The 27,018-nt window shown below is 58.2% G+C and overlaps 1 protein-coding gene across 1 annotated transcript in view; it reads left to right on the forward strand.

The window, feature by feature from the left end:
• The first annotated feature begins 1,221 nt into the window (after window positions 1–1,221).
• ZMYM3 (zinc finger MYM-type containing 3) overlaps window positions 1,222–27,018 on the forward strand; it is a 54,824-nt gene continuing 29,027 nt past the window's right edge. The window contains exons 1-5 of the mRNA XM_040334687.1: window positions 1,222–1,937; window positions 14,390–14,436; window positions 16,635–16,713; window positions 21,894–22,230; window positions 23,817–24,066. Of these exons, the coding sequence (XP_040190621.1) occupies window positions 1,274–1,937; window positions 14,390–14,436; window positions 16,635–16,713; window positions 21,894–22,230; window positions 23,817–24,066 (1,377 nt within the window). The 5' untranslated portion in view covers window positions 1,222–1,273. The remainder of the gene's footprint in view (window positions 1,938–14,389; window positions 14,437–16,634; window positions 16,714–21,893; window positions 22,231–23,816; window positions 24,067–27,018) is intronic.

Consider the following 27,018-nt stretch of genomic DNA (forward strand, 5'->3'; position numbering starts at 1 on the left):
CGTTGGGGGTCTATGGGGAGGTTTTGTGTTGCGTTGGGGGTCTATGGGGAGAGTTTCTGTTGCGTTGGGGGTCTATGGGGAGATTTCTGTTGCGTTGGGGGTCTATGGGGAGATTTTCTGTTGCGTTGGGGGTCTATGGGGAGGTTTCTGTTGCGTTGGGGGTCTATGGGGAGGTTTTCTGTTGCGTTGGGGGTCTATGGGGAGGTTTTCTGTTGCGTTGGGGGTCTATGGGGAGATTTTGTGTTGCGTTGGGGGTCTATGGGGAGATTTTCTGTTGCGTTGTGGGTCTATGGGGAGGTTTTCTGTTGCGTTGGGGGTCTATGGGGAGATTTCTGTTGCGTTGGGGGTCTATGGGGAGATTTTCTGTTGCGTTGGGGGGTCTTTGGGGAGGTTTTATGTTGCGTTGGAGGTCTATGGGGGGATTTTCTGTTGCGTTGGGGGTCTATGGGGAGGTTTTCTGTTGCGTTGGAGGTCTATGGGGAGATTTTCTGTTGCGTTGGAGGTCTATGGGGAGATTTTCTGTTGCGTTGGGGGTCTGTGGGGAGATTTTGTGTTGCGTTGGGGGTCTGTGGGGAGATTTTGTGTTGCGTTGGGGGTCTGTGGGGAGATTTTCTGTTGCGTTGGGGGTCTATGGGGAGATTTTCTGTTGCGTTGGGGGTCTATGGGGAGGTTTTCTGTTGCGTTGGGGGTCTATGGGGAGGTTTTCTGTTGCGTTGGGGGGTCTATGGGGAGATTTTCTGTTGCGTTGGGGGGTCTATGGGGAGGTTTTCTGTTGCGTTGGGGGTCTATGGGGAGGTTTTCTGTTGCTTTGGGGGTCTATGGGGAGATTTTCTGTTGCGTTGGGGGTCTATGGGAGGTTTTCTGTTGCGTTGGGGGTCTATGGGGAGAGTTTGTGTTGCGTTGGGGGTCTGTGGGGAGATTTTCTGTTGCGTTGGGGGTCTATGGGGAGGTTTTCTGTTGCGTTGGGGGTCTATGGGGAGACTTTCTGTTGCGTTGGGGGTCTATGGGGAGAGTTTGTGTTGCGTTGGGGGTCTATGGGGAGATTTTCTGTTGCGTTGGGGGTCTATGGGGAGGTTTTCTGTTGCGTTGGGGGTCTATGGGGAGACTTTCTGTTGCGTTGGGGGTCTATGGGGAGGTTTTCTGTTGCGTTGGGGGTCTATGGGGAGGTTTTCTGTTGCGTTGGGGGTCTATGGGGAGGTTTTCTGTTGTGATATGTTCTCACTCTGCTCTCTCCTCCTGTAGGTAGGTCATCTCTCTGTGGTCTCTCTTATTAATGGACAGAAGTTCCTCGCCTGTCTCCAGAAGATCTTCCAGTAGGAACCTTCGATCTGATAACAAAGGAGGCGATCTTTCCCACCGGCGCCCCCAGCCTTCCCCGCCCCCCACCATGGAGTGTGAAGAAGGTAAGGAGTCGGAGAGTCAGAACTCTCAGGAGTTGTCGGAGAGCCCGAAGCCGGCGGAGGAACCGACCAATGAGAAGGACAATAAAACAAACATCAAGGTGAAAACTGAGGTGAAGAGCGACCCGGCCCCCGAGGAGGAGGAGGAGGAGAAGTCGGAGGACCCTCTGGTCAATGACGGGAAGGACGATGTGGTCTTCGTAGGCGAGGAAATCGTCAAGAAGCCGGAAGTGGATCGTCCGAAGAGCCGCCGATCCCAACACATCGAGGAGAACGGAGATCGGATCGGCTCGGAGTCTGGGGACCGGAACAACTCTCTGCCGGAAGATAAAGCCGGGGGAGAAGCTCCGGAGAAGCAGGCGGACTCACCGCAACCGAGCCAGACTGCCCCTAGGAGAATGAGGCTCCGCCCCATGCTTAAACCCCGCCCCGCCCCCAACGCTGACCGCAGCATGAGCACAGATTCCGAATCCGGCGCCAACGCGGGGGAGTCCTCCAAGGAAGCGGACGGGGAGGCCGGAGCCAAAGCGTCCCCCGGTGAGTGCAACATGGAGGGACTTCCCGTGTGTTCGATTCTGTATCATTCTATAATGTTGTGTAATGATCAGCCGGATATATCCGGTATGTGACCCCCCCCCCCCCCCCCCATATCAGGTGATGTCACTGCATCGTTATCTGACTAATCGCCCCACGTGACATCATCGCCCCACGTGACATCATCGCCCCATGTGACATCATCGCCAGGCTTGTACTATGCTTGCTCATAACGCCAGAACTACATCTCCCGAGAGCCCATTCCTTACACATGGTAACGGGGGTCCGTTTTCTCCTGGTAGTTCCCCTAAATGTGGTTCTGAAGGCTGAAGAATGTACATTCTATGTATGAAGGTAACAATTCTTCTGGGGGTGCAGCTCCCCCCCCCCCCCCCCCTAATAATTTCCTGAGCCCCGTCTCTATCCAGCGATGTGCACAAGAGACTCGGCTCTCCCAGATGCGTAGCTGGAGGGGTCGGGGGATAGATCCGTAGGGGGGGGGGATATACATCTGGAGGGGGGTGGGGGGGAAAAGATCTGGAGGGGGGGGGAATACATCTGGAGGGGGGTGGGGGGGAAAAGATCTGGAGGGGTTTGCGGGGGGGGGGGGAGAATAGATCTGGAGGGGTCCCGGGGGGGGGGGGGGAATGGATCCGGAGGGGGTCAGGGGGGGAAATAGATTCGGAGGGGGGGGAATAGATCTGGAGGGGGGCGGGGTAAATAGATTCGGGGGGGGGGAATAGATCTGGAGGGGTTGGGGGGGAGGGAATAGATCTGGAGGGGGGCGGGGTAAATAGATTCAGAGGGGGTCTGGGGGGAAATAGATCCGGAGGGGGTCTGGGGGGAAATAGATCCGAAGGCGGTTGGGGGGGGAAATAGATCCGGAGGGGGTTGGGGGGGAAATAGATCCGGAGGGGGTTGGGGGGGAAATAGATCCGGAGGGGGTTGTGGGGGGAAATAGATCCGGAGGGGGTTGGGGGAGAAATAGATCAGGAGGGGGTTGTGGGGGGAAATAGATCCGGAGGGGGTTGGGGGAGAAATAGATTCGGAGGGGGTCTGGGGGGGGAAATAGATTTGGAGGGGGTCGGGGGGAAATAGATCTGGGGGGGGGAATAGATCCGGAGGGGGTCTGGGGGGAAATAGATTCGGAGGGGGTTGGGGGGGGAAATAGATTCGGAGGGGGTTGGGGGAGAAATAGATTCGGAGGGGGTCTGGGGGGGGGAAATAGATTTGGAGGGGGTCGGGGGGAAATAGATCTGGGGGGGGGGAATAGATTCGGAGGGGGGTCTGGGGGGAAATAGATTCGGAGGGGGTTGGGGGGGGGAAATAGATTCGGAGGGGGGGAATAGATCTGGAGGAGTTGGGGGGAGGGAATAGATCTGGAGGGGGGCGGGGTAAATAGATTCGGGGGGGGGGGGAATAGATCTGTAGGGGTTGGGGGGAGGGAATAGATCTGGAGGGGGGCGGGGTAAATAGATTCGGAGGGGGTTGGGGAGGGAAATAGATTCGGAGGGGTCTGGGGGGGGGAAATAGATTCGGAGGGGGTCTGGGGGGGGAAATAGATTCGGAGGGGGTCTGGGGGGGGGAAATAGATTCGGAGGGGGTCTGGGGGGGGGAAATAGATTCGGAGGGGGTCTGGGGGGGGGAAATAGATTCGGAGGGGGTCTGGGGGGGGGAATAGATTCGGAGGGGGGTCTGGGGGGGAAATAGATTCGGAGGGGGGTCTGGGGGGGGGGAATAGATTCGGAGGGGGGTCTGGGGGGAAATAGATTCGGAGGGGGGGAATAGATCGGGAGGAGTTGGGGGGAGGGAATAGATCTGGAGGGGGGCGGGGTAAATAGATTCGGGGGGGGGGAATAGATCTGGAGGGGTTGGGGGGAGGGAATAGATCTGGAGGGGGGCGGGGTAAATAGATTCGGAGGGGTCTGGGGGTAAATAGATTCGGGGGGAGGAATAGATCCGGAGGGGTTCAGAGATGGATAACATTGGAGACCAGACCCACCAGAGACGGAATACCTCCCCCGCACAGCGTCAGGTTTTTTTGTGCTTCCCCCCCCCCCCCCGCACAGCGCCAGGTTTGGGGCGCCTCCCCCACACAGCGCCAGGTTTGGGGCGCCTCTCCCCGCACAGCGCCAGGTTTGGGGCGCCTCTCCCCGCACAGCGCCAGGTTTGGGGCGCCTCTCCCCGCACAGCGCCAGGTTTGGGGCGCCTCTCCCCGCACAGCGCCGGGTTTGGGGCGCCTCTCCCCGCACAGCGCCGGGTTTGGGGCGCCTCTCCCCGCACAGCGCCGGGTTTGGGGCGCCTCTCCCCGCACAGCGCCGGGTTTGGGGCGCCTCCCCCGCACAGCGCCAGGTTTGGGGCGCCTCTCCCCGCACAGCGTCAGGTTTTTTTTGTGCTTCCCCCCCCCCCCCCCCGCACAGCGCCAGGTTTGGGGCGCCTCTCCCCGCACAGCGTCAGGTTTTTTTGTGCTTCCCCCCCCCCCCCCGCACAGCGCCAGGTTTGGGGCGCCTCTCCCCGCACAGCGCCGGGTTTGGGGCGCCTCCCCCGCACAGCGCCGGGTTTGGGGCGCCTCCCCCGCACAGCGCCAGGTTTGGGGCGCCTCTCCCCGCACAGCGCCAGGTTTGGGGCGCCTCTCCCCGCACAGCGCCGGGTTTGGGGCGCCTCCCCCGCACAGCGCCAGGTTTGGGGCGCCTCTCCCCGCACAGCGTCAGGTTTTTTTTGGTTTCCCCCCCCCCCCCCCGCACAGCGCCAGGTTTGGGGCGCCTCTCGTGCGCCGGGTTTGGGGCGCCTCCCCCCGCACAGCGCCGGGTTTGGGGCGCCTCCCCCCGCACAGCGCCGGGTTTGGGGCGCCTCCCCCCGCACAGCGCCGGGTTTGGGGCGCCTCTCCCCCGCACAGCGCCGGGTTTGGGGCGCCTCCCCCCGCACAGCGCCGGGTTTGGGGCGCCTCCCCCTGCACAGCGCCGGGTTTGGGGCGCCTCTCCCCCGCACAGCGCCGGGTTTGGGACGCCTCCCCCGCACAGCGCCGGGTTTGGGACGCCTCCCCCGCACAGCGCCGGGTTTGGGGCGCCTCCCCCCGCACAGCGCCGGGTTTGGGGCGCCTCCCCCCGCACAGCGCCGGGTTTGGGGCGCCTCCCCCCGCACAGCGCCGGGTTTGGGGCGCCTCCCCCCGCACAGCGCCGGGTTTGGGGCGCCTCCCCCCGCACAGCGCCGGGTTTGGGGCGCCTCTCCCCCGCACAGCGCCGGGTTTGGGGCGCCTCTCCCCCGCACAGCGCCGGGTTTGGGACGCCTCCCCCGCACAGCGCCGGGTTTGGGGCGCCTCCCCCGCACAGCGCCGGGTTTGGGGCGCCTCCCCCCGCACAGCGCCGGGTTTGGGGCGCCTCCCCCCGCACAGCGCCGGGTTTGGGGCGCCTCCCCCCCGCACAGCGCCGGGTTTGGGGCGCCTCCCCCCGCACAGCGCCGGGTTTGGGGCGCCTCCCCCCGCACAGCGCCAGGTTTGGGGCGCCTCCCCCCGATGTTAAGACTTTACCAGCATAGTGTAAACATGGCCGTCAGATGGAGGTAAGCATGTACCCGAGGTGGAAGAGGGTGGGGCTTGCGGGGGGGAGGGTGGGGCATGCGGTGGGGGGTGGGGCATGCAGGTTAGTTGGTATATCAATCTGAAAAGCCTTCTATGAATTAAAGGAGTTAACGTTCTTATGTCATCACTGGGTCTCTGTGCTTCTCTATGCAATGCAGGCAGTTCATGGCTGGTGGGAGGGGCTGGCAGGGGGCTGTACATAACTTCCTGAAAACATTCCCAGCCCCCCACGCCTCAGTACTCCCATCAAGAGCCTTCAGTCCTGATGCAAGCAGTGGGAGGAGTTATGCAAATATAAGTCTGAAGGAGTGGGCGTGCCTAAGCCGGCTCATTTATGCTGATCCTCCATGATTGTAAGAACCAGGGGGTGGGGCATAAGAAGAGGGCTGGGCTACGGCCACTCCCCAGCTCCTCATTAGCAGTCTCCCTTCTTGTGATGTAACAACGCCGAATGCCCGACATCAAACGGCAGCAGTGTCACATGGGAGGAAGGGGCGTGTCCAGCCACAGTGTCACATGGGAGGAAGGGGCGTGTCCAGTCACAGTGTCACATGGGAGGAAGGGGCGTGTCCAGTCACAGTGTCACATGGGAGGAAGGGGCGTGTCCGGCCACAGTGTCACATGGGAGGAAGGGGCGTGTCCGGCCACAGCGTCACATGGGAGGAAGGGGCGTGTCCGGCCACAGTGTCACATGGGAGGAAGGGGCGTGTCCGGCCACAGCGTCACATGGGAGGAAGGGGCGTGTCCGGCCACAGCGTCACATGGGAGGAAGGGGCGTGTCCGGCCACAGCGTCACATGGGAGGAAGGGGCGCGTCCGGCCACAGTGTCACATGGGAGGAAGGGGCGTGTCCGGCCACAGCGTCACATGGGAGGAAGGGGCGCCCACAGTGTCGCATGGGAGGAAGGGGCGTGTCCGGCCACAGCGTCACATGGGAGGAAGGGGCGTGTCCGGCCACAGCGTCACATGGGAGGAAGGGGCGCGTCCGGCCACAGTGTCACATGGGAGGAAGGGGCGTGTCCAGTCACAGTGTCACATGGGAGGAAGGGGCGTGTCCAGTCACAGTGTCACATGGGAGGAAGGGGCGTGTCCAGTCACAGTGTCACATGGGAGGAAGGGGCGTGTCCGGCCACAGTGTCACATGGGAGGAAGGGGCGTGTCCGGCCACAGCGTCACATGGGAGGAAGGGGCGTGTCCGGCCACAGCGTCACATGGGAGGAAGGGGCGTGTCCGGCCACAGCGTCACATGGGAGGAAGGGGCGTGTCCGGCCACAGCGTCACATGGGAGGAAGGGGCGCGTCCGGCCACAGTGTCACATGGGAGGAAGGGGCGTGTCCGGCCACAGCGTCACATGGGAGGAAGGGGCGCCCACAGTGTCGCATGGGAGGAAGGGGCGTGTCCGGCCACAGCGTCACATGGGAGGAAGGGGCGTGTCCGGCCACAGCGTCACATGGGAGGAAGGGGCGCGTCCGGCCACAGTGTCACATGGGAGGAAGGGGCGTGTCCGGCCACAGCATCACATGGGAGGAAGGGGCGCCCACAGTGTCGCATGGGAGGAAGGGGCGCGTCCGGCCACAGTGTCGCATGGGAGGAAGGGGCGTGTCCGGCCACAGTGGCGCATGGGAGGAAGGGGCGTGTCCGGCCACAGCGTCACATGGGAGGAAGGGGCGTGTCCAGCCACAGTGTCGCATGGGAGGAAGGGGCGTGCCCGGCCAGTGGCACATGGGAGGAAGGGGCGTGTCCAGCCACAGTGTCGCATGGAAGGGGCGTGTCCGGCAGCTGTCGCATGGAAGGGGCGTGTCCGGCAGCTGTCGCATGGAAGGGGCGTGTCCGGCAGCTGTCGCATGGAAGGGGCGTGTCTGGTGGCGGGGTCACCTGAGTGAGTGAGAAACTTATATAGCGCAACACATGTGAACTGAATCGCCTCTGGGCGCTTGGTATCCATTCTCTAAACTTTTTTTGCCCTCAGAAGAGATGGGTTTTGATTTTCTCTTCCGTTCATGGACGGACACGGCCGCAATTGACCTTAGGGTTATATACCTTTCCTTTCAGGAGAGACTTAGGCAGAAAAAACAGCACTTCAAGTGTTAAAACACTTCTCAGTATAGCACCTCCCAGGGGGCGGATCCCCCAGGTACATCCCACTCTCTGCATCATGCAGCCCCAGTTTTTTTCTGCCTAGCGTTAGGAGAAGACATGGCTCCTCGGGGCCCATGTGCTCTGGAGGTTTTTGGGCTTTTTTTTTTTTTTTGCTTTTATTTTATTTTTCCTGCATTTTTGGATCCTGGGATCTACAATCAACTGCCGACTGGGTGACAGGCTGGATCCTCGATCCTTGTAGTCCCCCCAAGTTCGGCCATCGAGCGCGTGCCGGCCTTTAGCTACGCGCTGGGCCGTCCACGACATGCACCGTTGCTCCAGGGGTGGCCGGTGAGCGATATGCTCTAGGGCGCACATATGACCGGTCTCTATGGCTTTGTCTCAGTGTGCCGGGCCGACAGCCGTGCCGCAAGCGGACGTTGGTTTTGTCTGGAATGCTTCCAGCCGGTGGTCGCAGGACGGGTAAGTAGTATCGCCTTGGCATGGTGGTTCGGCTGGTGCATTCCTGGGGAGGTCGATCGAGGGTCTGCCCTGCTTTCCTCTCTCCCTTCCTCTCCCTCCTTCCCCGCATTCTGGGTGGCTGCCGTGAAGTGGGGGGTTCCTGGGGGGCTCCGTTACTACCCAGGGGCTGCGCTGCTGTGGGGTGCTATTTTTCTGTCCTGTATGATGCTGTGTGCGCTGGGGGGGGGCGGGGGCGGCAGGGCCTGGTGCTTTTACTGTGTTTTGCTGTGTTTGTCACTGTATTTTTAAAACACGTGTATGGCCGCCATTATGCCGGTGACATGCCTCTATTGACTCGGCGGCCATTTTCTTGTAGCCCGCATGCTGTTTTTTTCTGCATGTCGGCGGCCATCTTGGAAAAGTTTTGGCCTCTAGTGACCAGAATATTGGCGCCAAACGCTCTCCGCACTCTTCCTGAGTGACGGCAGAACGCGGGCAGCGTTCTTAGCTTCTCAGTAGCGCTACAGCCTGGTGGGGTGGTGAGTCCTCTGGGGGGGTCCCCTGCTCTCTGTTGCGGCCCGGGAGGGTGGCCTGTGGGTCTTGCCTTGCAGTACAAGGGCGGCATAGACGGTGGGTCAGCATGGCGTCCGAACCGGAGGCTTCTACCCCAAGCATGCCAGAGTTAACCCTTAGTGCCCCTGTTCCTGCGGCCTCTGTGGATGCTATGACGGCAGTCCTGGAGGCGTTTGTTGCCAGGATGGAAGCGGCGAGTGGCCAGAAGGGGGGTTCTGGGGATGTCTCTGACACGGAATCGGGCCCTGCTTCTGCATCTGGCTCTGGTTCTGTCATATCAAAGGATGCGGGCTTAGCCCACGCGGACAGTGAGGATGACTCTGCTTTAGGGTCAGCGCATGATAGGGCGCTAGTGGGAGCTCTTATCACTGCGGTGCGGGATACTCTGAAACTTGAGGATTTGGCGGAGGCATCGGACATGCCGGTCCCTTTTGGGTTCCGCAAGCCGCCCCGCACCGCAAAAGTATTTCCTTGTGTTCCGTATCTGGACGACTTGTTATACAAGGAATGGGATCGTCCGCAGAAAGTTTTTGCTGTTCCTATTGACTAATACTTTGTGGTCCGTTGCCCACTTTTTTAGGAAATCCTCCCCGAAACGGGTATCTCCTCCGTCGGTGGGACCCCCCTTGTGTCCAGACTGAACAAGGCCACCACGTTGCCTGTGGAAGGGGCTCCCGCCTTTAAGGACCCCGCAGATAGGAGAGCTGAGGCTGTGGCCCGCTCCATGTTCAGTGGTGGGGTCGGCAGTGAGACCAGTTTTGGCCGGGGCTCTGGTGTCGCAGACACTTACCGAACAGGCCAAGTCCCTGGTGCAGGAGCTGGAGGCGCAGGATGCTTCTGAGCTCTGTGTGGTGCTGGCCGACCAGTTGGTGCAGAGTCTGAAATTTGTCCCGGGATGACATCATAAAGGATGCCACAGGCGGTAAGAGCACTCTGGTCCCGCAATCTGGGAAGGGTAAGGAGCCTCGCCGGAAGCAAGGGCCCTCCTTTACTGTCCCCAATCGTTTTTTTCGCCCGCCAAGTGCGGCAGGAAAACGTTTTCAGGGTGCTAAGGTGCCCGCTGAAGGACAAAAGTGCCCCTGGTACCACAAGCCCAACAAGCCTGCGGACAAGCCTGCTTCTGCATGAATGTCTGCCCCCGCCCACATCTCAGGTGGGGGGCCGGCTTCGCAAATTCGCGGCTCGGGGGAGGTCTCTTCTTTCCGACCGGTGGGTTTGCAAAGTAGTTTCCTCGGGGTACAAGATAGAATTTCTCTGTTGTCCACCAAACAGATTTTTTCCCTCCAACCTCCGGCTTCCTCCGGGTCGCCGGAAGGACCTGTCAGGGGCTGTCCAGGACCTGCTGGTCAGGGGGGTGATTGTGCCGGTTCTCTCAACGGAACGGTTTCAGGCGTTTTACTCCAATCTGTTTGTAGTCCCCAAGAAGGACGGGGTCCGTCCAATCCTGGACCTCAAGGCCCAAAAATTCAGGATGGAGTCGATTCGCTCGGTAATAGCAGCGCTCCATCAGGGGGATTTCCTGGCATCCTTGGATATCATGGACGCATACCTGCATGTTCCCATATGTGAAAAACACCAGAGGTTTCTGCGCTTTGCGGTCAGGGAGGACCACTTTTAATTTGTGGCCCTCTTTTTCGGCCTGGCCTCGGCAACACGGGTTTTCACCAAGGTGCTCGCCCCGATGCTGGCCCTGCTGCGGCAGCACGGGATCGCTATCGTGGGATGCCTGGACGACCTTCTTCTGAGGCTTCCTCAAGCTCAGAGTTAGAAGAGGACGTGTCTATCACCTGTCAGACCCTCCGAGAATTCGGTTGGCTGCTGAATATCCAGAAGTCAGTACTAGTACCGTCTCAGCGGCTGGAATATCTGGGGTCGGTCCTGGACTCCTCGGAGGCGAGAGTTTTCCTCCCAACGGAAAAACTACAGACACTGCGGTGCAGTGGTTGGCGACCCAGAAATGGGCTTCGCTTTTGCATGAGGGTTCTGGGTCTGATGGTGGCCTCTTTCGAGGCAGTCCCATATGCCCAATTTCACACTCGAGTGTTACAGAAAGAGATTCTGTCACGTTGGGGACAAGCTTCCTTCGTCTCTGGATTACCAGATTTCGGGTGAGTCGACTGGTCAGGTCCTCCCTAGTGTGGTGGCTGACATCTCCGGTACTCAGGGATGGAAAATCGTTCCTGCCGTGTCACTGGACAGTGATCACGACGGATGCCAGCCTCTCCGTCTGGGGTGTCCAGTCAGCCCAGGGGCGCTGGACTCAGGAAGAGTCCCGCCTTCCAATCAATGTACTGGAGCTCCGAGCGATCAAGTTGTGTCTGGGTCTGCAAGGCCGACCGGTCAGGATCCAGTCCACACGGAGCTCAGCTGCAGTGACGGAAGTCGCGCACATCCTCTGGTGGGCCGAAAGGTACGTTCCGGCCGTGTACATTTCGGGGGTGCTGAACTGGCAAGCCGACTACCTAAGTCGCCAAACACTAGACCAAGGGGAATGGTCGCTACATCCGGAGGTGTTTCAGACTCTGTACCAGAAATGGGGCACTCCAGACGTGGACCTTCTGGCGTCCCATCTCAATCGGAAGGTGTCATGGTTCGTGGCCAGGTTAAGGGACCCGTGGGTGGACGCGTCGGACGCGTTGGTGGCGCCATGGGGTCACTACCGTCTAATATACGCCTTCCCTCCTCTGAAGCTTCTTCCTCGCCTGCTACGCAGGGTGGAAGCCGAGGGGATACCAACAATCCTGATCGCCCCGGATTGGCCGCACCGTTCCTGGTACGCAGACCTGGTGCGTCTGGTGGCAGACGTCCCTTGGCGTCTACCCCTGAAAGAAGATCTTCTGTCGCAAGGTCCCATCTTTCACCCTGCTTTACAGTCGCTGGCTTTGACGGCGTGGCTGCTGAGAGCCAGGTGCTGAAGGATCAAGGCCTGTCAGACTCGGTGGTCTCTACCATGCTACGAGCACTAAAGTCCACTTCACGGAAGATTTACCATCGTACGTTGAAGGCTTACAACTCTGTGTGAGGAGATGAAATGGCACCCTCGTACATACGTGATGTCCCGGATTCTGCTGTGCTTACAGCGTGGAGTGGATCAGGCTCTCGCCTTGAGTACGGTTAAGAGTCAGATTTCGGCTCTGGTTGTCTACTTTCAGCATCCCTTGGCGGCGCACTCCTTGGTGCGTACGTTTGTGCAGGGGGTCCGGCATGTGGCCCCTCCTGTGCGTCCTCCGATACCTCCATGGGACTTGAATTTAGTTCTTTCAGTGCTTCAAGAAGCTCCGTTTGAGGACATTCGGAAGATTCCTTTGTTGACTCTTTCCCAGAAGGTGGTCTTTCTGGTGGCAATTACTTCGGTGAGACGAGTATCGGAACTGGCGGCCTTGTCCTGCAAGGCTCCTTACTTGGTCATCCATGAGGATAAGGTGGTGCTGTGGCCGCAGCCATCATTCCTTCCTAAGGTTGTTTCAGCTTTTCACATTAATGAGGAGATTGTTCTCCCATCCTTATGTCCTCGGCCGAAAAACCTAAAAGGAGGCCACTTTGCATTCCTTGGACGTGGTTCGGGCCCTACGGGTGTACTTGTTTGCTACGGCTCCGTTTCAGAGGTCAGATTCACTGTTCGTGTCGGTGACTGGTCCTAAGAAGGGTCTGGCGGTCTCGTCGGCCACCATTTCTAGGTGGATCAGACAGGTTGTGCTTCAGGCCTATGCCCTAAAGGGGTGGGCGCCTCCCTTTCAGGTTACGGCGCATTCGACCAGGGCGACTGGTGCCTCTTGGGCTTTCCGCCATCAAGCCTCTGTGTTACAGGTGTGTAAGGCGGCGACCTGGTCGTCAGTCCACACCTTCTCAAAGTTATACAAGGTGGATGTGAGTACATCTTCAGATGCCTCCTTCGGCCGCAGGGTGTTACAGGCGGCAGTTTAAGGTTAAAGTTCCTCTGTTGAGGAACTCTGGTTTGTTTGGGGTGAAGTTGGTTTGCTGAGTTTTTTCCCACCCCTTGAGATTTTTTGACAATGCTTGGGGACGTCCCTAAGGTCAATGCTGCTGTGTCCGTCTATGAACGGAAGAGAAAATAGGATTTTTGTACTCACCGTAAAATCCATTTCTCTGAGTTCATGGACGGACACAGCACCCACCCCTCCTTTGTACTGCTTGTCTACGAACTGAGGCAGGATGTTTCTAAGAAAGTGGGATGTACCCGGGGGACCCGCCCCCTGGGAGGTGCTGTACTGAAAGTGTTTTAACACTTGAAGTGCTGTTTTTTCTGACTAAGTCTCTCCTGAAAGGAAGGATATATAACCCTAAGGTCAATGCTGCTGTGTCCGTCCATGAACTCAGAGAAATGGATTTTACGGCGAGTACAAAAATCCTATTTTTCCTCTGAAGGCCAGGTAGTTCACCTCCAATCGGATGCTGGTTGGTGGAGCGTTCCATAGTCTGGGTCCTTGGACTGCAAATCTTCGATCTCCTTTGGACTTGTATCTGGCTTTGGGAATCTGGAGTAGATTTGATTGGTGGATCGCAGAATGCGATTGGGTCACCTGGGATGAAGGGGCGTGTCTGGTGGCGGGGTCACCTGGGATGAAGGGGTGTGTCTGGTGACGGGGTCACCTGGGATGAAGGGGCGTGTCTGGCGGAGGGGTCACCTGGGAGGAAAGGGAGTGTCTGGCGGAGGGGTCACCTGGGAGGAAAGGGAGTGTCTGGCGGAGGGGTCACCTGGGAGGAAAGGGAGTGTCTGGCGGAGGGGTCACCTGGGAGGAAAGGGAGTGTCTGGCGGAGGGGTCACCTGGGAGGAAAGGGAGTGTCTGGCGGAGGGGTCACCTGGGAGGAAAGGGAGTGTCTGGTGGAGGGGTCACCTGGGATGAAGGGCGTGTCTGGTGGCGGGATCACCTGGGATGAAGGGGTGTGTCTGGCGGAGGGGTCACCTGGGAGGAAAGGGAGTGTCTGGTGGAGGGGTCACCTGGGAGGAAAGGGAGTGTCTGGCGGAGGGGTCACCTGGGAGGAAAGGGAGTGTCTGGCGGAGGGGTCACCTGGGAGGAAAGGGAGTGTCTGGCGGAGGGGTCACCTGGGATGAAGGGGCGTGTCTGGTGGCGGGGTCACCTGGGATGAAGGGGCGTGGCGGGGTCACCTGGGAGGAAAGGGAGTGTCTGGCGGAGGGGTCACCTGGGAGGAAAGGGAGTGTCTGGCGGCGGGGTCACCTGGGAGGAAGGGGCGTGTCTGGCGGCGGGGTCACCTGGGAGGAAGGGGCGTGTCTGGCGGCGGGGTCACCTGGGATGAAGGGGTGTGTCTAGCGGAGGGGTCACCTGGGAGGGAAGGGGGAGTGTCTGGCGGAGGGGTCACCTGGGAGGAAAGGGAGTGTCTGGTGGCGGGGTCACCTGGGATGAAGGGGCGGGGTCACCTGGGATGAAGGGGTGTGTCTGGTGGCGGGGTCACCTGGGATGAAGGGGCGGGGTCACCTGGGATGAAGGGGTGTGTCTGGTGGCGGGGTCACCTGGGATGAAGGGGTGTGTCTGGTGGCGGGGTCACCTGGGATGAAGGGGTGTGTCTGGTGGCGGGGTCACCTGGGATGAAGGGGCGTGTCTGGTGGCGGGGTCACCTGGGATGAAGGGGCGGGGTCACCTGGGATGAAGGGGAGTGTCTGGCGGAGGGGTCACCTGGGATGAAGGGGTGTGTCTGGTGGCGGGGTCACCTGGGATGAAGGGGCGTGTCACAATGTCTCTCTGTATATACAATGTATATGACTCCTCCCTCCTCACTCTCTGCAGATGACAACCAGGAAGATAAAAGCTCGGATGGGGACAAGGCTTCCTCGGTAAGGATCTCTCTGGGGGATTATTGGGGATTCTCTCCCGGGACGGGGTCGGGGGGTTCAGTCTCTGGTTGCACCTCTATTTTGGGGGCTTCTCCATCCCGGGGTGGGGGGAGGTGATTCTGTGTGACCTTATGACCCCTGACTCTCTAGACCCCTCCCCTTGTATAATTTTTATGGAAATCCCCTACAAATCCATAAGGATGCAGCTTCCTGTCCTCACCCTGCGGAGCTCTGTGCTGGCAGAGCTGAGTGGTCCTCACCCTGCGGAGCTCTGTGCTGGCAGAGCTGAGTGGTCCTCACCCTGCGGAGCTCTGTGCTGGCAGAGCTGAGTGGTCCTCACCCTGCGGATCTCTGTGCTGGCAGAGCTGAGTGGTACTCACCCTGCGGAGCTCTGTGCTGGCAGAGCTTGAGTGGTACTCACCCTGCGGGGCTCTGTGCTGGCAGAGCTGAGTGGTACTCACCCTGCGGAGCTCTGTGCTGGCAGAGCTGAGTGGTACTCACCCTGCGGAGCTCTGTGCTGGCAGAGCTGAGTGGTACTCACCCTGCGGAGCTCTGTGCTGGCAGAGCTGAGTGGTACTCACCCTGCGGAGCTCTGTGCTGGCAGAGCTGAGTGGTACTCACCCTGCGGAGCTCTGTGCTGGCAGAGCTGAGTGGTACTCACCCTGCGGAGCTCTGTGCTGGCAGAGCTGAGTGGTACTCACCCTGCGGAGCTCTGTGCTGGCAGAGCTGAGTGGTACTCACCCTGCGGAGCTCTGTGCTGGCAGAGCTGAGTGGTACTCACCCTGCGGAGCTCTGTGCTGGCAGAGCTGAGTGGTACTAATGGTGGAAATCTTGTGTGTTGTAGAAGATGAATGACAATCCTCGGAGGGGCGGACACCTTCTCTGCCCCGGGTCCAGCATGCGGGTGATGGAAGGATGTGATCTCCTGGGATTGGATGGCTCCAGGTCACCTCACTCGGGGATGTGTGGGGGGGGGGCTCACGAAGGGTTAGTGACCCGGGAGACCGGCACCCCATGTTGGAGAGATCTGACCCCCCCCCCCCTGATGCCTAAGTATTATTTTGGGTGTAGGAAACCTGGAGCTCCGCCCCCTGACTGACATTCATGGCTCACCACCCAAGCAGCCAATCATCTTAAGTGTAATCACATGTGGATGGAGCTTAAGGGCCTTTAACAGGGGCTGGAGGGAGGATATAAGACTGGAGGAGATGGGGGGGCTGGAGGAGATGAGGGGCTGGAGGGAGGATATAAGACTTGAGATGGGGGGGCTGGAGGGAGGATATAAGACTGGAGGAGACGGGGGGGGCTGGAGGGAGGATATAAGATTTGAGAAGATGGGGGGGGGGCTGGAGGGAGGATATAAGACTTGAGGAGGGAGGGGGGGGGCTGGAGGGAGGATATAAGACTGGAGGAGATGGGGGGGCTGGAGGAGATGAGGGGCTGGAGGGAGGATATAAGACTTGAGATGGGGGGGCTGGAGGGAGGATATAAGACTGGAGGAGATGGAGGGGCTGGAGGGAGGATATAAGACTGGAGGAGACGGGGGGGGGGCTGGAGGGAGGATATAAGATTTGAGAAGATGGGGGGGGGCTGGAGGGAGGATATAAGACTTGAGGAGGGCGGGGGGGGGGCTGGGGGGGGGATATAAGACTTGAGGAGATGGGGGGGGGAGGTTGAAGGGAGGATATAAGACTCGAGGAGATGGGGGGGGGGGGGGTTGGAGGGAGGATATACGACTTTGGGGAGATGGGGCTGGAGGGGAGGATATAGGACTGGAGTAGATGGGGGGGGGGCTGGAGTAAGAATATAAGACTGAAGTAGACGGGGGGCTGGAGGGAGGATATAAGACTTGAGGAGATGGGGGGGGGGGCAGAGGGAGGATATAAGACTGGAGTAGACTGGGGGGGGCAGAGGGAGGATATAAGACTGGAGTAGACTGGGGGGGGCTGGAGGAAGAATATAAGACTGAAAGGGGGTGGGGGGGCAGAGGGAGGATATAAGACTGGAAGTGGGTGGGGGGGGGGGCAGAGGGAGGATATAAGACTGGAGTAGACGGGGGGGGCTGGAGGAAGAATATAAGACTGGAAGGGGGTGGGGGGGGGGCTGGAGGAAGAATATAAGACTGGAAGGGGGTGGGGGGGGGGCAGAGGTAGAATTGAAGATCTATTTTGATGGTTCCGATGGGTTTTGTCTTCCAGGAACCGAAGCGAAGTGATAGACCCCGCAGATCGGAGAGTCTTCGAGCTGAAGAAAGTATCCGGGCCCCCCAGGAGAGCAGTAAGTAGTCCTCTGATGTCCTATCTGTGTCCATAGATCTCTGTAGAGGAGCTCGGTGTACATTCCGGGCCCCCCAGGAGAGCAGTAAGTAGTCCTCTGGTCCATAGATCTCTGTAGAGGAGCTCGGTGTACATTCCGGGCCCCCCAGGAGAGCAGTAAGTAGTCCTCTGGTCCATAGATCTCTGTAGAGGAGCTCGGTGTACATCCCGGGCCCCCCAGGAGAGCAGTAAGTAGTCCTCTGGTCCATAGATCTCTGTAGAGGAGCTCGGTGTACATCCCGGGCCCCCCAGGAGAGCAGTAAGTAGTCCTCTGATCCATAGATCTCTGTAGAGGAGCTCGGTGTACATTCCGGGCCCCCCAGGAGAGCAGTAAGTAGTCCTCTGATCCATAGATCTCTGTAGAGGAGCTCGGTGTACATTCCGGGCCCCCCCAGGAGAGCAGTAAGTAGTCCCCTGATCCATAGATCTCTGTAGAGGAGCTCGGTGTACATTCCGGGCCCCCCAGGAGAGCAGTAAGTAGTCCTCTGATCCATAGATCTCTGTAGAGGAGCTCGGTGTACATCCCGGGCCCCCCAGGAGAGCAGTAAGTAGTCCTCTGATCCATAGATCTCTGTAGAGGAGCTCGGTGTACATTCCGGGCCCCTCAGGAGAGCAGTAAGTAGTCCTCTGATCCATAGATCTCTGTAGAGGAGCTCGGTGTACATTCCGGGCCCCCCAGGAGAGCAGTAAGTAGTCCTCTGGTCCATAGATCTCTGTAGAGGAGCTCGGTGTACATTCCGGGCCCCCCAGGAGAGCAGTAAGTAGTCCCCTCATCCATAGATCTTTGTAGAGGAGCTCGGTGTACATTCCGGGCCCCCCAGGAGAGCAGTAAGTAGTCCTCTGATCCATAGATCTCTGTAGAGGAGCTCGGTGTACATTCCGGGCCCCCCAGGAGAGCAGTAAGTAGTCCCCTGATCCATAGATCTCTGTAGAGGAGCTCGGTGTACATTCCGGGCCCCCCAGGAGAGCAGTAAGTAGTCCTCTGATCCATAGATCTCTGTAGAGGAGCTCGGTGTACATTCCGGGCCCCCCAGGAGAGCAGTAAGTAGTCCCCTCATCCATAGATCTCTGTAGAGGAGCTCGGTGTACATCCCGGGCCCCCCAGGAGAGCAGTAAGTAGTCCTCTGATCCATAGATCTCTGTAGAGGAGCTCGGTGTACATTCCGGGCCCCCCAGGAGAGCAGTAAGTAGTCCCCTCATCCATAGATCTCTGTAGAGGAGCTCGGTGTACATTCCGGGCCCCCCAGGAGAGCAGTAAGTAGTCCCCTCATCCATAGATCTCTGTAGAGGAGCTCGGTGTACATTCCGGGCCCCCCAGGAGAGCAGTAAGTAGTCCTCTGATCCATAGATCTCTGTAGAGGAGCTCGGTGTACATTCCGGGCCCCCCAGGAGAGCAGTAAGTAGTCCCCTCATCCATAGATCTCTGTAGAGGAGCTCAGTGTACATCCCGGGCCCCCCAGGAGAGCAGTAAGTAGTCCTCTGGTCCATAGATATCTGTAGAGGAGCTCGGTGTACATTCCGGGCCCCCCAGGAGAGCAGTAAGTAGTCCTCTGATCCATAGATCTCTGTAGAGGAGCTCGGTGTACATTCCGGGCCCCCCAGGAGAGCAGTAAGTAGTCCTCTGATCCATAGATCTCTGTAGAGGAGCTCGGTGTACATTCCGGGCCCCCCAGGAGAGCAGTAAGTAGTCCCCTCATCCATAGATCTCTGTAGAGGAGCTCGGTGTACATTCCGGGCCCCCCAGGAGAGCAGTAAGTAGTCCCCTCATCCATAGATCTCTGTAGAGGAGCTTGGTGTACATTCCGGGCCCCCCAGGAGAGCAGTAAGTAGTCCCCTGATCCATAGATCTCTGTAGAGGAGCTCGGTGTACATTCCGGGCCCCCCAGGAGAGCAGTAAGTAGTCCTCTGATCCATAGATCTCTGTAGAGGAGCTCGGTGTACATTCCGGGCCCCCCAGGAGAGCAGTAAGTAGTCCTCTCATCCATAGATCTCTGTAGAGGAGCTCGGTGTACATTCCGGGCCCCCCAGGAGAGCAGTAAGTAGTCCTCTGATCCATAGATCTCTGTAGAGGAGCTCGGTGTACATTCCGGGCCCCCCAGGAGAGCAGTAAGTAGTCCCCTCATCCATAGATCTCTGTAGAGGAGCTCGGTGTACATTCCGGGCCCCCCAGGAGAGCAGTAAGTAGTCCCCTCATCCATAGATCTCTGTAGAGGAGCTCGGTGTACATTCCGGGCCCCCCAGGAGAGCAGTAAGTAGTCCTCTGATCCATAGATCTCTGTAGAGGAGCTCGGTGTACATTCCGGGCCCCCCCAGGAGAGCAGTAAGTAGTCCCCTCATCCATAGATCTCTGTAGAGGAGCTCAGTGTACATCCCGGGCCCCCCAGGAGAGCAGTAAGTAGTCCTCTGGTCCATAGATATCTGTAGAGGAGCTCGGTGTACATTCCGGGCCCCCCAGGAGAGCAGTAAGTAGTCCTCTGATCCATAGATCTCTGTAGAGGAGCTCGGTGTACATTCCGGGCCCCCCAGGAGAGCAGTAAGTAGTCCTCTGATCCATAGATCTCTGTAGAGGAGCTCGGTGTACATTCCGGGCCCCCCAGGAGAGCAGTAAGTAGTCCCCTCATCCATAGATCTCTGTAGAGGAGCTCGGTGTACATTCCGGGCCCCCCAGGAGAGCAGTAAGTAGTCCTCTGATCCATAGATCTCTGTAGAGGAGCTCGGTGTACATTCCGGGCCCCCCAGGAGAGCAGTAAGTAGTCCTCTGATCCATAGATCTCTGTAGAGGAGCTCGGTGTATATTCCGGGCCCCCCAGGAGAGCAGTAAGTAGTCCTCTGATCCATAGATCTCTGTAGAGGAGCTCGGTGTACATTCCGGGCCCCCCAGGAGAGCAGTAAGTAGTCCTCTGATCCATAGATCTCTGTAGAGGAGCTCGGTGTACATTCCGGGCCCCCCAGGAGAGCAGTAAGTAGTCCTCTGATCCATAGATCTCTGTAGAGGAGCTCGGTGTACATTCCGGGCCCCCCAGGAAAGCAGTAAGTAGTCCTCTGATCCATAGATCTCTGTAGAGGAGCTCGGTGTACATTCCGGGCCCCCCAGGAAAGCAGTAAGTAGTCCCCTCATCCATAGATCTCTGTAGAGGAGCTCGGTGTACATCCCGGGCCCCCCAGGAGAGCAGTAAGTAGTCCTCTGATCCATAGATCTCTGTAGAGGAGCTCGGTGTACATTCCGGGCCCCCCAGGAGAGCAGTAAGTAGTCCCCTCATCCATAGATCTCTGTAGAGGAGCTCGGTGTACATTCCGGGCCCCCCAGGAGAGCAGTAAGTAGTCCCCTCATCCATAGATCTCTGTAGAGGAGCTCAGTGTACATTCCGGGCCCCCCAGGAGAGCAGTAAGTAGTCCTCTGATCCATAGATCTCTGTAGAGGAGCTCGGTGTACATTCCGGGCCCCCCAGGAGAGCAGTAAGTAGTCCTCTGATCCATAGATCTCTGTAGAGGAGCTCGGTGTACATTCCGGGCCCCCCAGGAGAGCAGTAAGTAGTCCCCTCATCCATAGATCTCTGTAGAGGAGCTCGGTGTACATTCCGGGCCCCCCAGGAGAGCAGTAAGTAGTCCCCTCATCCATAGATCTCTGTAGAGGAGCTCGGTGTACATTCCGGGCCCCCCAGGAGAGCAGTAAGTAGTCCCCTCATCCATAGATCTCTGTAGAGGAGCTCGGTGTACATTCCGGGCCCCCCAGGAGAGCAGTAAGTAGTCCTCTGGTCCATAGATCTCTGTAGAGGAGCTCGGTGTACATTCCGGGCCCCCCAGGAGAGCAGTAAGTAGTCCTCTGGTCCATAGATCTCTGTAGAGGAGCTCGGTGTACATCCCGGGCCCCCCAGGAGAGCAGTAAGTAGTCCTCTGATCCATAGATCTCTGTAGAGGAGCTCGGTGTACATTCCGGGCCCCCCAGGAGAGCAGTAAGTAGTCCCCTCATCCATAGATCTCTGTAGAGGAGCTCGGTGTACATTCCGGGCCCCCCCAGGAGAGCAGTAAGTAGTCCCCTCATCCATAGATCTCTGTAGAGGAGCTCGGTGTACATTCCGGGCCCCCCAGGAGAGCAGTAAGTAGTCCCCTCATCCATAGATCTCTGTAGAGGAGCTCGGTGTACATTCCGGGCCCCCCAGGAGAGCAGTAAGTAGTCCTCTGATCCATAGATCTCTGTAGAGGAGCTCGGTGTACATTCCGGGCCCCCCAGGAGAGCAGTAAGTAGTCCCCTCATCCATAGATCTCTGTAGAGGAGCTCGGTGTACATTCCGGGCCCCCCAGGAGAGCAGTAAGTAGTCCCCTCATCCATAGATCTCTGTAGAGGAGCTCGGTGTACATTCCGGGCCCCCCAGGAGAGCAGTAAGTAGTCCCCTGATCCATAGATCTCTGTAGAGGAGCTCGGTGTACATTCCGGGCCCCCCAGGAGAGCAGTAAGTAGTCCTCTGATCCATAGATCTCTGTAGAGGAGCTCGGTGTACATTCCGGGCCCCCCAGGAGAGCAGTAAGTAGTCCTCTGATCCATAGATCTCTGTAGAGGAGCTCGGTGTACATTCCGGGCCCCCCAGGAGAGCAGTAAGTAGTCCTCTGATCCATAGATCTCTGTAGAGGAGCTCGGTGTACATTCCGGGCCCCCCAGGAGAGCAGTAAGTAGTCCTCTGGTCCATAGATCTCTGTAGAGGAGCTCGGTGTACATTCCGGGCCCCCCAGGAGAGCAGTAAGTAGTCCTCTGATCCATAGATCTCTGTAAAGGAGCTCGGTGTACATTCTGGGCCCCCCAGGAGAGCAGTAAGTAGTCCCCTCATCCATAGATCTCTGTAGAGGAGCTCGGTGTACATTCCGGGATGGATCTGAGATAAGTCACCACCAGGTTGGAGGAGAACAATTGTCTCCAATGTCTTTGTATGTTGGAGGATCACCAGGACCCTTCACCGGAGGGGGGGGGGGTTCACATACTATATCCTGAGGGTCATGTGGCCTGGCTCTCCTCCAATCATTGAAGGCCTGGGTTGCTCAGTGATATTTCTGGTTGTAGTGAAGGACGGGGTTGCGCTGTGTGCCGGCGGTTCTTGTTGCCTATCGGCGTTCCTTCATCTGACATTACCTGTCTGATCCGTCCTGCAGTGCAGATCTCCGACGAAGACTCCGACGCCATGATAGACGACCCCAACGACGAGGACTTCATCCCCAACCGCTCGGCTCATAAGCGTCCAACCCGCATGTCTCTGCGCAACCAAGTAGTGCCGTCTGTGCGCAACCAAGTAGTGCCGCCGCCGCCGCCACCCAAGCCTCCGAAGCCGACCCTCACCAAGATGTCTTGTGCTCAGTGCCGCACGCCGCTGCAGAAAGGTCAGACCGCCTATCAGCGCAAAGGCCTGCCGCAGCTCTTCTGCTCCTCCGTGTGTCTTACCACCTTCTCCAAGAAACCGCTCTGCAAGAAGATATGTACCTTCTGTAAGAAGTAAGTGGCCCGGCTCTGAACTCTGCATGTTCCATGGCGTTTCAGGATGGCCTCCATACAGTGTCCTCCACCCCTCTCTGCCAATCCCCCCACTGGCCTCCATACAGTGTCCTCCACCCCTCTCTCCCAATCCCCCCACTGGCCTCCATACAGTGTCCTCCACCTCTCTCCCAATCCCCCCACTGGCCTCCATTCAGTGTCCTCCACCCCTCTCTGCCAATCCCTCCACTGTCCTCCATTCAGTGTCCTCCACCCCTCTCTACCAATCCCTCCACTGACCTCCATTCAGTGTCCTCCACCCCTCCCTGCCAATCCCCCCACTGACCTCCATTCAGTGTCCTCCACCCCTCTCTACCAATCCCTCCACTGGTCTCCATTCAGTGTCCTCCATCCCTCTCTACCAATCCTTCCACTGACCTCCATTCAGTGTCCTCCACCCCTCTACCAATCCCTCCACTGTCCTCCATTCAGTGTCCTCCATCCCTCTCTACCAATCCTTCCACTGATCTCCATTCAGTGTCCTCCACCCCTCTACCAATCCCTCCACTGGTCTCCATTCAGTGTCCTCCACTCCTCTCTACCAATCCCTCCACTGATCCCCATTCAGTGTCCTCCACCCCTCTCTACCAATCCCTCCACTGACCTCCATTCAGTGTCCTCCACCCCTCTACCAATCCCCCCCACTGGCCTCCATTCAGTGTCCTCCACCCCTCTCTACCAATCCCCCACTGGTCTCCATTCAGTGTCCTCCACCCCTCTCTACCAATCCCTCCCACTGGTCTCCATTCAGTGTCCTCCACCCCTCTCTACCAATCCCTCCACTGACCTCCATTCAGTGTCCTCCACCCCTCTCTACCAATCCCTCCACTGACCTCCATTCAGTGTCCTCCACCCCTCTCTACCAATCCCTCCACTGTTCTCCATTCAGTGTCCTCCACCCCTCTCTACCAATCCCTCCACTGACCTCCATTCAGTGTCCTCCACCCCTCTCTACTAATCCCTCCACTGGTCTCCATTCAGTGTCCTCCACCCCTCTCCAATTCCTCCCACTGGCCTCCATTCAGTGTCCTCCACCCCTCTCTACCAATCCCTCCACTGACCTCCATTCAGTGTCCTCCACCCTCTCTACCAATCCCTCCACTGGTCTCCATTCAGTGTCCTCCACCCCTCTCTACCAATCCCTCCACTGTCCTCCATTCAGTGTCCTCCACCCCTCTCTACCAATCCCTCCACTGACCTCCATTCAGTGTCCTCCACCCCTCTCTACCAATCCCTCCACTGGTCTCCATTCAGTGTCCTCCACCCCTCTCTTCCAATCCCTCCACTGGTCTCCATTCAGTGTCCTCCACCCCTCTCTACCAATCCCTCCACTGACCTCCATTCAGTGTCCTCCATCCCTCTCTACCAATCCCTTCACTGGCCTCCATTCACTCATCCGCTCATCACCCCACTGTTATTACGTATTGTATCACTTGCCCCACCCTATTAGACTGTAAGCTCTGGGGATCAGGACCCTCTTACCTCTCTGATATTGTATTACATTTGTAACTGTTCCTGTCTGATTATTAATGATCTGATCTTTTCAGGGACATTAAGAACTCCAAAGAGTCTGTGGTCGCCCAGACTGGTCCCGCTGGGTCCTTCCAGGAATTCTGCTCCAATGCCTGCCTTTCCCTCTTCGAGGCCCAACCACGACCGAGTTCCCAACCTTCCCAGACTTCCCAACCTTCCCAGACCTCAAAGAGCACCCAAAGCACCCAGAGCTCCCAAAGTTCCCAGAGCCCCTCCGATGTTCCCGATATCATCAAATGTAGCATCTGTCACAAGAGCGGAGAGGTGAGAACAATCCGCGTCACTTATTTCTTTGGCAATCACATTTTAGTGTTGGGGGGGTCATTCAGAACGTGGTGACGCCGGGGCTATGGCGGTGACGCCGGGGCTATGGCGGTGACGCCGCGGCTATGACGGTGACGCCGCGGCTATGACGGTGACGCCGCGGCTATGACGGTGACGCCGCGGCTATGACGGTGACGCCGCGGCTGTGACGGTGACGCCGCGGCTGTGACGGTGACGCCGGGGCTATGGCGGTGACGCCGGGGCTATGGCGGTGACGCCGGGGCTATGGCGGTGACGCCGGGGCTATGGCGGTGACGCCGGGGCTATGGCGGTGACGCCGGGGCTATGGCGGTGACGCCGGGGCTATGGCGGTGACGCCGGGGCTATGGCGGTGACGCCGGGGCTATGACGGTGACGCCGGGGCTATGACGGTGACGCCGGCAGATTTTTGGGCAGTGCTGAGGATTCGGTGTGCAACGGTGGAAAGTTATGCGTTTTGTTGGTGGTCGTTCACTGGTGTGATTGGCTGCCTTCCAGTGTTTGGGGGGGGGGGGGGGGGGGTGATTTGGGTCTCATATAAAATTCAGGAGATTGCTGTGCAGTGTGTTTGTGGTCGGGATTGGTGCCGGATTTTGGGGACCCTTCAGTGTAATTGTAATAAGAAGGCGGGTGCAGATTATTACCCCCCTAAGCAGAGGACCAAGGCCTAGTCACCAGTGTTGCCTGTGGTCAGTCCGCAGCCTGGGTTTTCCACCACTGCTGGCTCGTTTCGCCTTGTTCTTAACTGTCTCTGTGGAGGCGGCCATCTTGGTAGAGGCGGGGTTAGGGTTAGGTCCCCCCTCCTTATTCTGACAATACAACTGTAACCAGAAACATAAATGATCTAGAGCTGGACGATTTTGGCCCCGAAATTTTTCTGATGGACACCGTGCCGTCCTAAAGACCTGCGGGCAGGAGTTTTTAGGCGAGGCTTTGGCCTAGTCCACCGCGATCCTCGCCTAAAAACTCCTGCCCGCAGCTCGCCACGATCCTGGGAAGAGGCTACGGCGTCCAGACTCGCACCTTTTCCCAGCATCGCGGCAAGCTGCGGGCAGGATTTTTTTAGGCGAGACTTCGGCCTAGTCCGCGGAGCGCCGGTCCTATGGGAAAAAAAAAAACACGATTTTGTCTGAATCGATTTGACCATGCAACTCGATTCAAATAGGATTTTTGTACTCCATTTCTCTGAGTTCATGGACGGACACAGCAGCATCTTGACCTTACGGTATTATCCTCTCTTTTAGGAGATTGACTAGGCAGAAAAACAGCATGTTAAGTGTTAAACACTCCACACAGTACAGTACCTCCCAGGGGGCGGTTCCCCTGGGTACATCCCCCACTCTCTGCTCTGCAGCCTCAGTTTTTTTCTGCCTAGCAAGGAGAAGACATGGCTCCTCTGGGCCCATGTGGCCTGGGGATTTTTTTGCAGTTTTCTTGCTTTTTCTGCATTTTTGGATCCTGAGATCTACAATCAACTGCCGTCTGGGTGACAGGCTAGATCCTCGATCCTTGTAGTCCCCCCCCCCATGTTCGGCCATCGAGCGTGTGCCAGCCTTTTAGCTACGCTCTGGGCCATCCACGACATGCCCCATTGCTCCAAGGGTGGCCGGTGAGCTATATGCTCTAGGGCACACATATGACTGGGCTCTATGTCCGTGTCACAGTGTGCCGGGCCGACAGCCATGCCGTAACTGCGCGGACGTTGGTTCTGTCCGGGATGCCTCCAGCCGGTGGTCGCAGGACGGGTAAGTAGCAGTCCCCTTGCTTTGGCAGGGTGGTGAGGCTGGGGAGGTCGATTGGGGGTCCGCCCTGCTTTCCTCTCTCCCTCCTTTTCCCACGTTCTTTGTGGCGGGGTCGGCCGTGAGGTGGGGGATCCGCCCTGCTTTCCTCTCTCCCTCCTTTTCCCACATTCTTTGTGGCGGGGTCGGCCATGAGGTGGGGGGTCCGCCTGGGGGCTGTCTGCTTTCTGGGGGGTGCTGTTTTGCTGCAGTGTGTGCAGGGGGGGGGGGGTCCCGGGTGTTTGCTGCTGTGCGTTTTTTTTTTTTGTGTTGAAATCGTGGCAGCGCCTTCATTGGAGATCGGTGGCCATTTTCTTGTAGCCCACATGCTCTGTTTGCATGTCGGCTGCCATTTTGGAATGTGTTTTTGCCTCTAGTGGCTGGAAAATCGGGGCAAACGGCTCCAGCACACTCCTGAGGGACGGTACAGCACGGAGCAGCACTCTGGGTGGCAGACAGCAGCGGTACAGGCCTGATCGGGTGGTGAGTGGCCTGTGTCCGCCAAGAAACAGCTTCCCAAGTCCAGGAAAATGCAAGACCTATGGATCTGGCTATAGTAAACAGACAAGTCTTGGAGTACACCAGAAATGGAAATGTTTATTAGAACATGAATACAGACTTTTATACACTTGAGTAGGAGGTTCCCCCCCTCCTGATCATATTACTCTGACAATACACCTGTAACCAGAAACATAAATTAACATGAGCTAATTAATCCTTTAACCAGACGAGGTGATTCCGAGATATGACCTTTCATCATAAATATCAACACGGAACAGTTTAGTAGCTCATTACAATGAGGGCAGACAGTACAGTTACAATTCGATACAGGAGGAATCAGAGGGCCCTGCTCGTTAGTACTTAAAATTTTGGAGAGAAGTGCGCTGCTCACTTGGAGCGCTCGGGCGCGCTAGGGCACAGGAAGCCCCGCCGTTCTCAGGGGCACAGGAAGCCCGCCGTTCTCGGGCACAGGAAGCGCGCCGTTCTCAGGAGCGCTGGGGCACAATAAGCGCGTTGCTCTCTGGAGCGCTCGGGCACAGGAAGCGCATTGCTCTCAGGAGCGCTCGGGCACCAGAAGCGCGTTGCTCTCGGGAGCGCTCGGGCATAGGAAGCATGTTGCTCTCAGGAGCACTCG

This window comes from Rana temporaria, unplaced genomic scaffold (assembly GCF_905171775.1).
Source record: "Rana temporaria unplaced genomic scaffold, aRanTem1.1, whole genome shotgun sequence".
Lineage (NCBI taxonomy): Eukaryota > Metazoa > Chordata > Amphibia > Anura > Ranidae > Rana > Rana temporaria.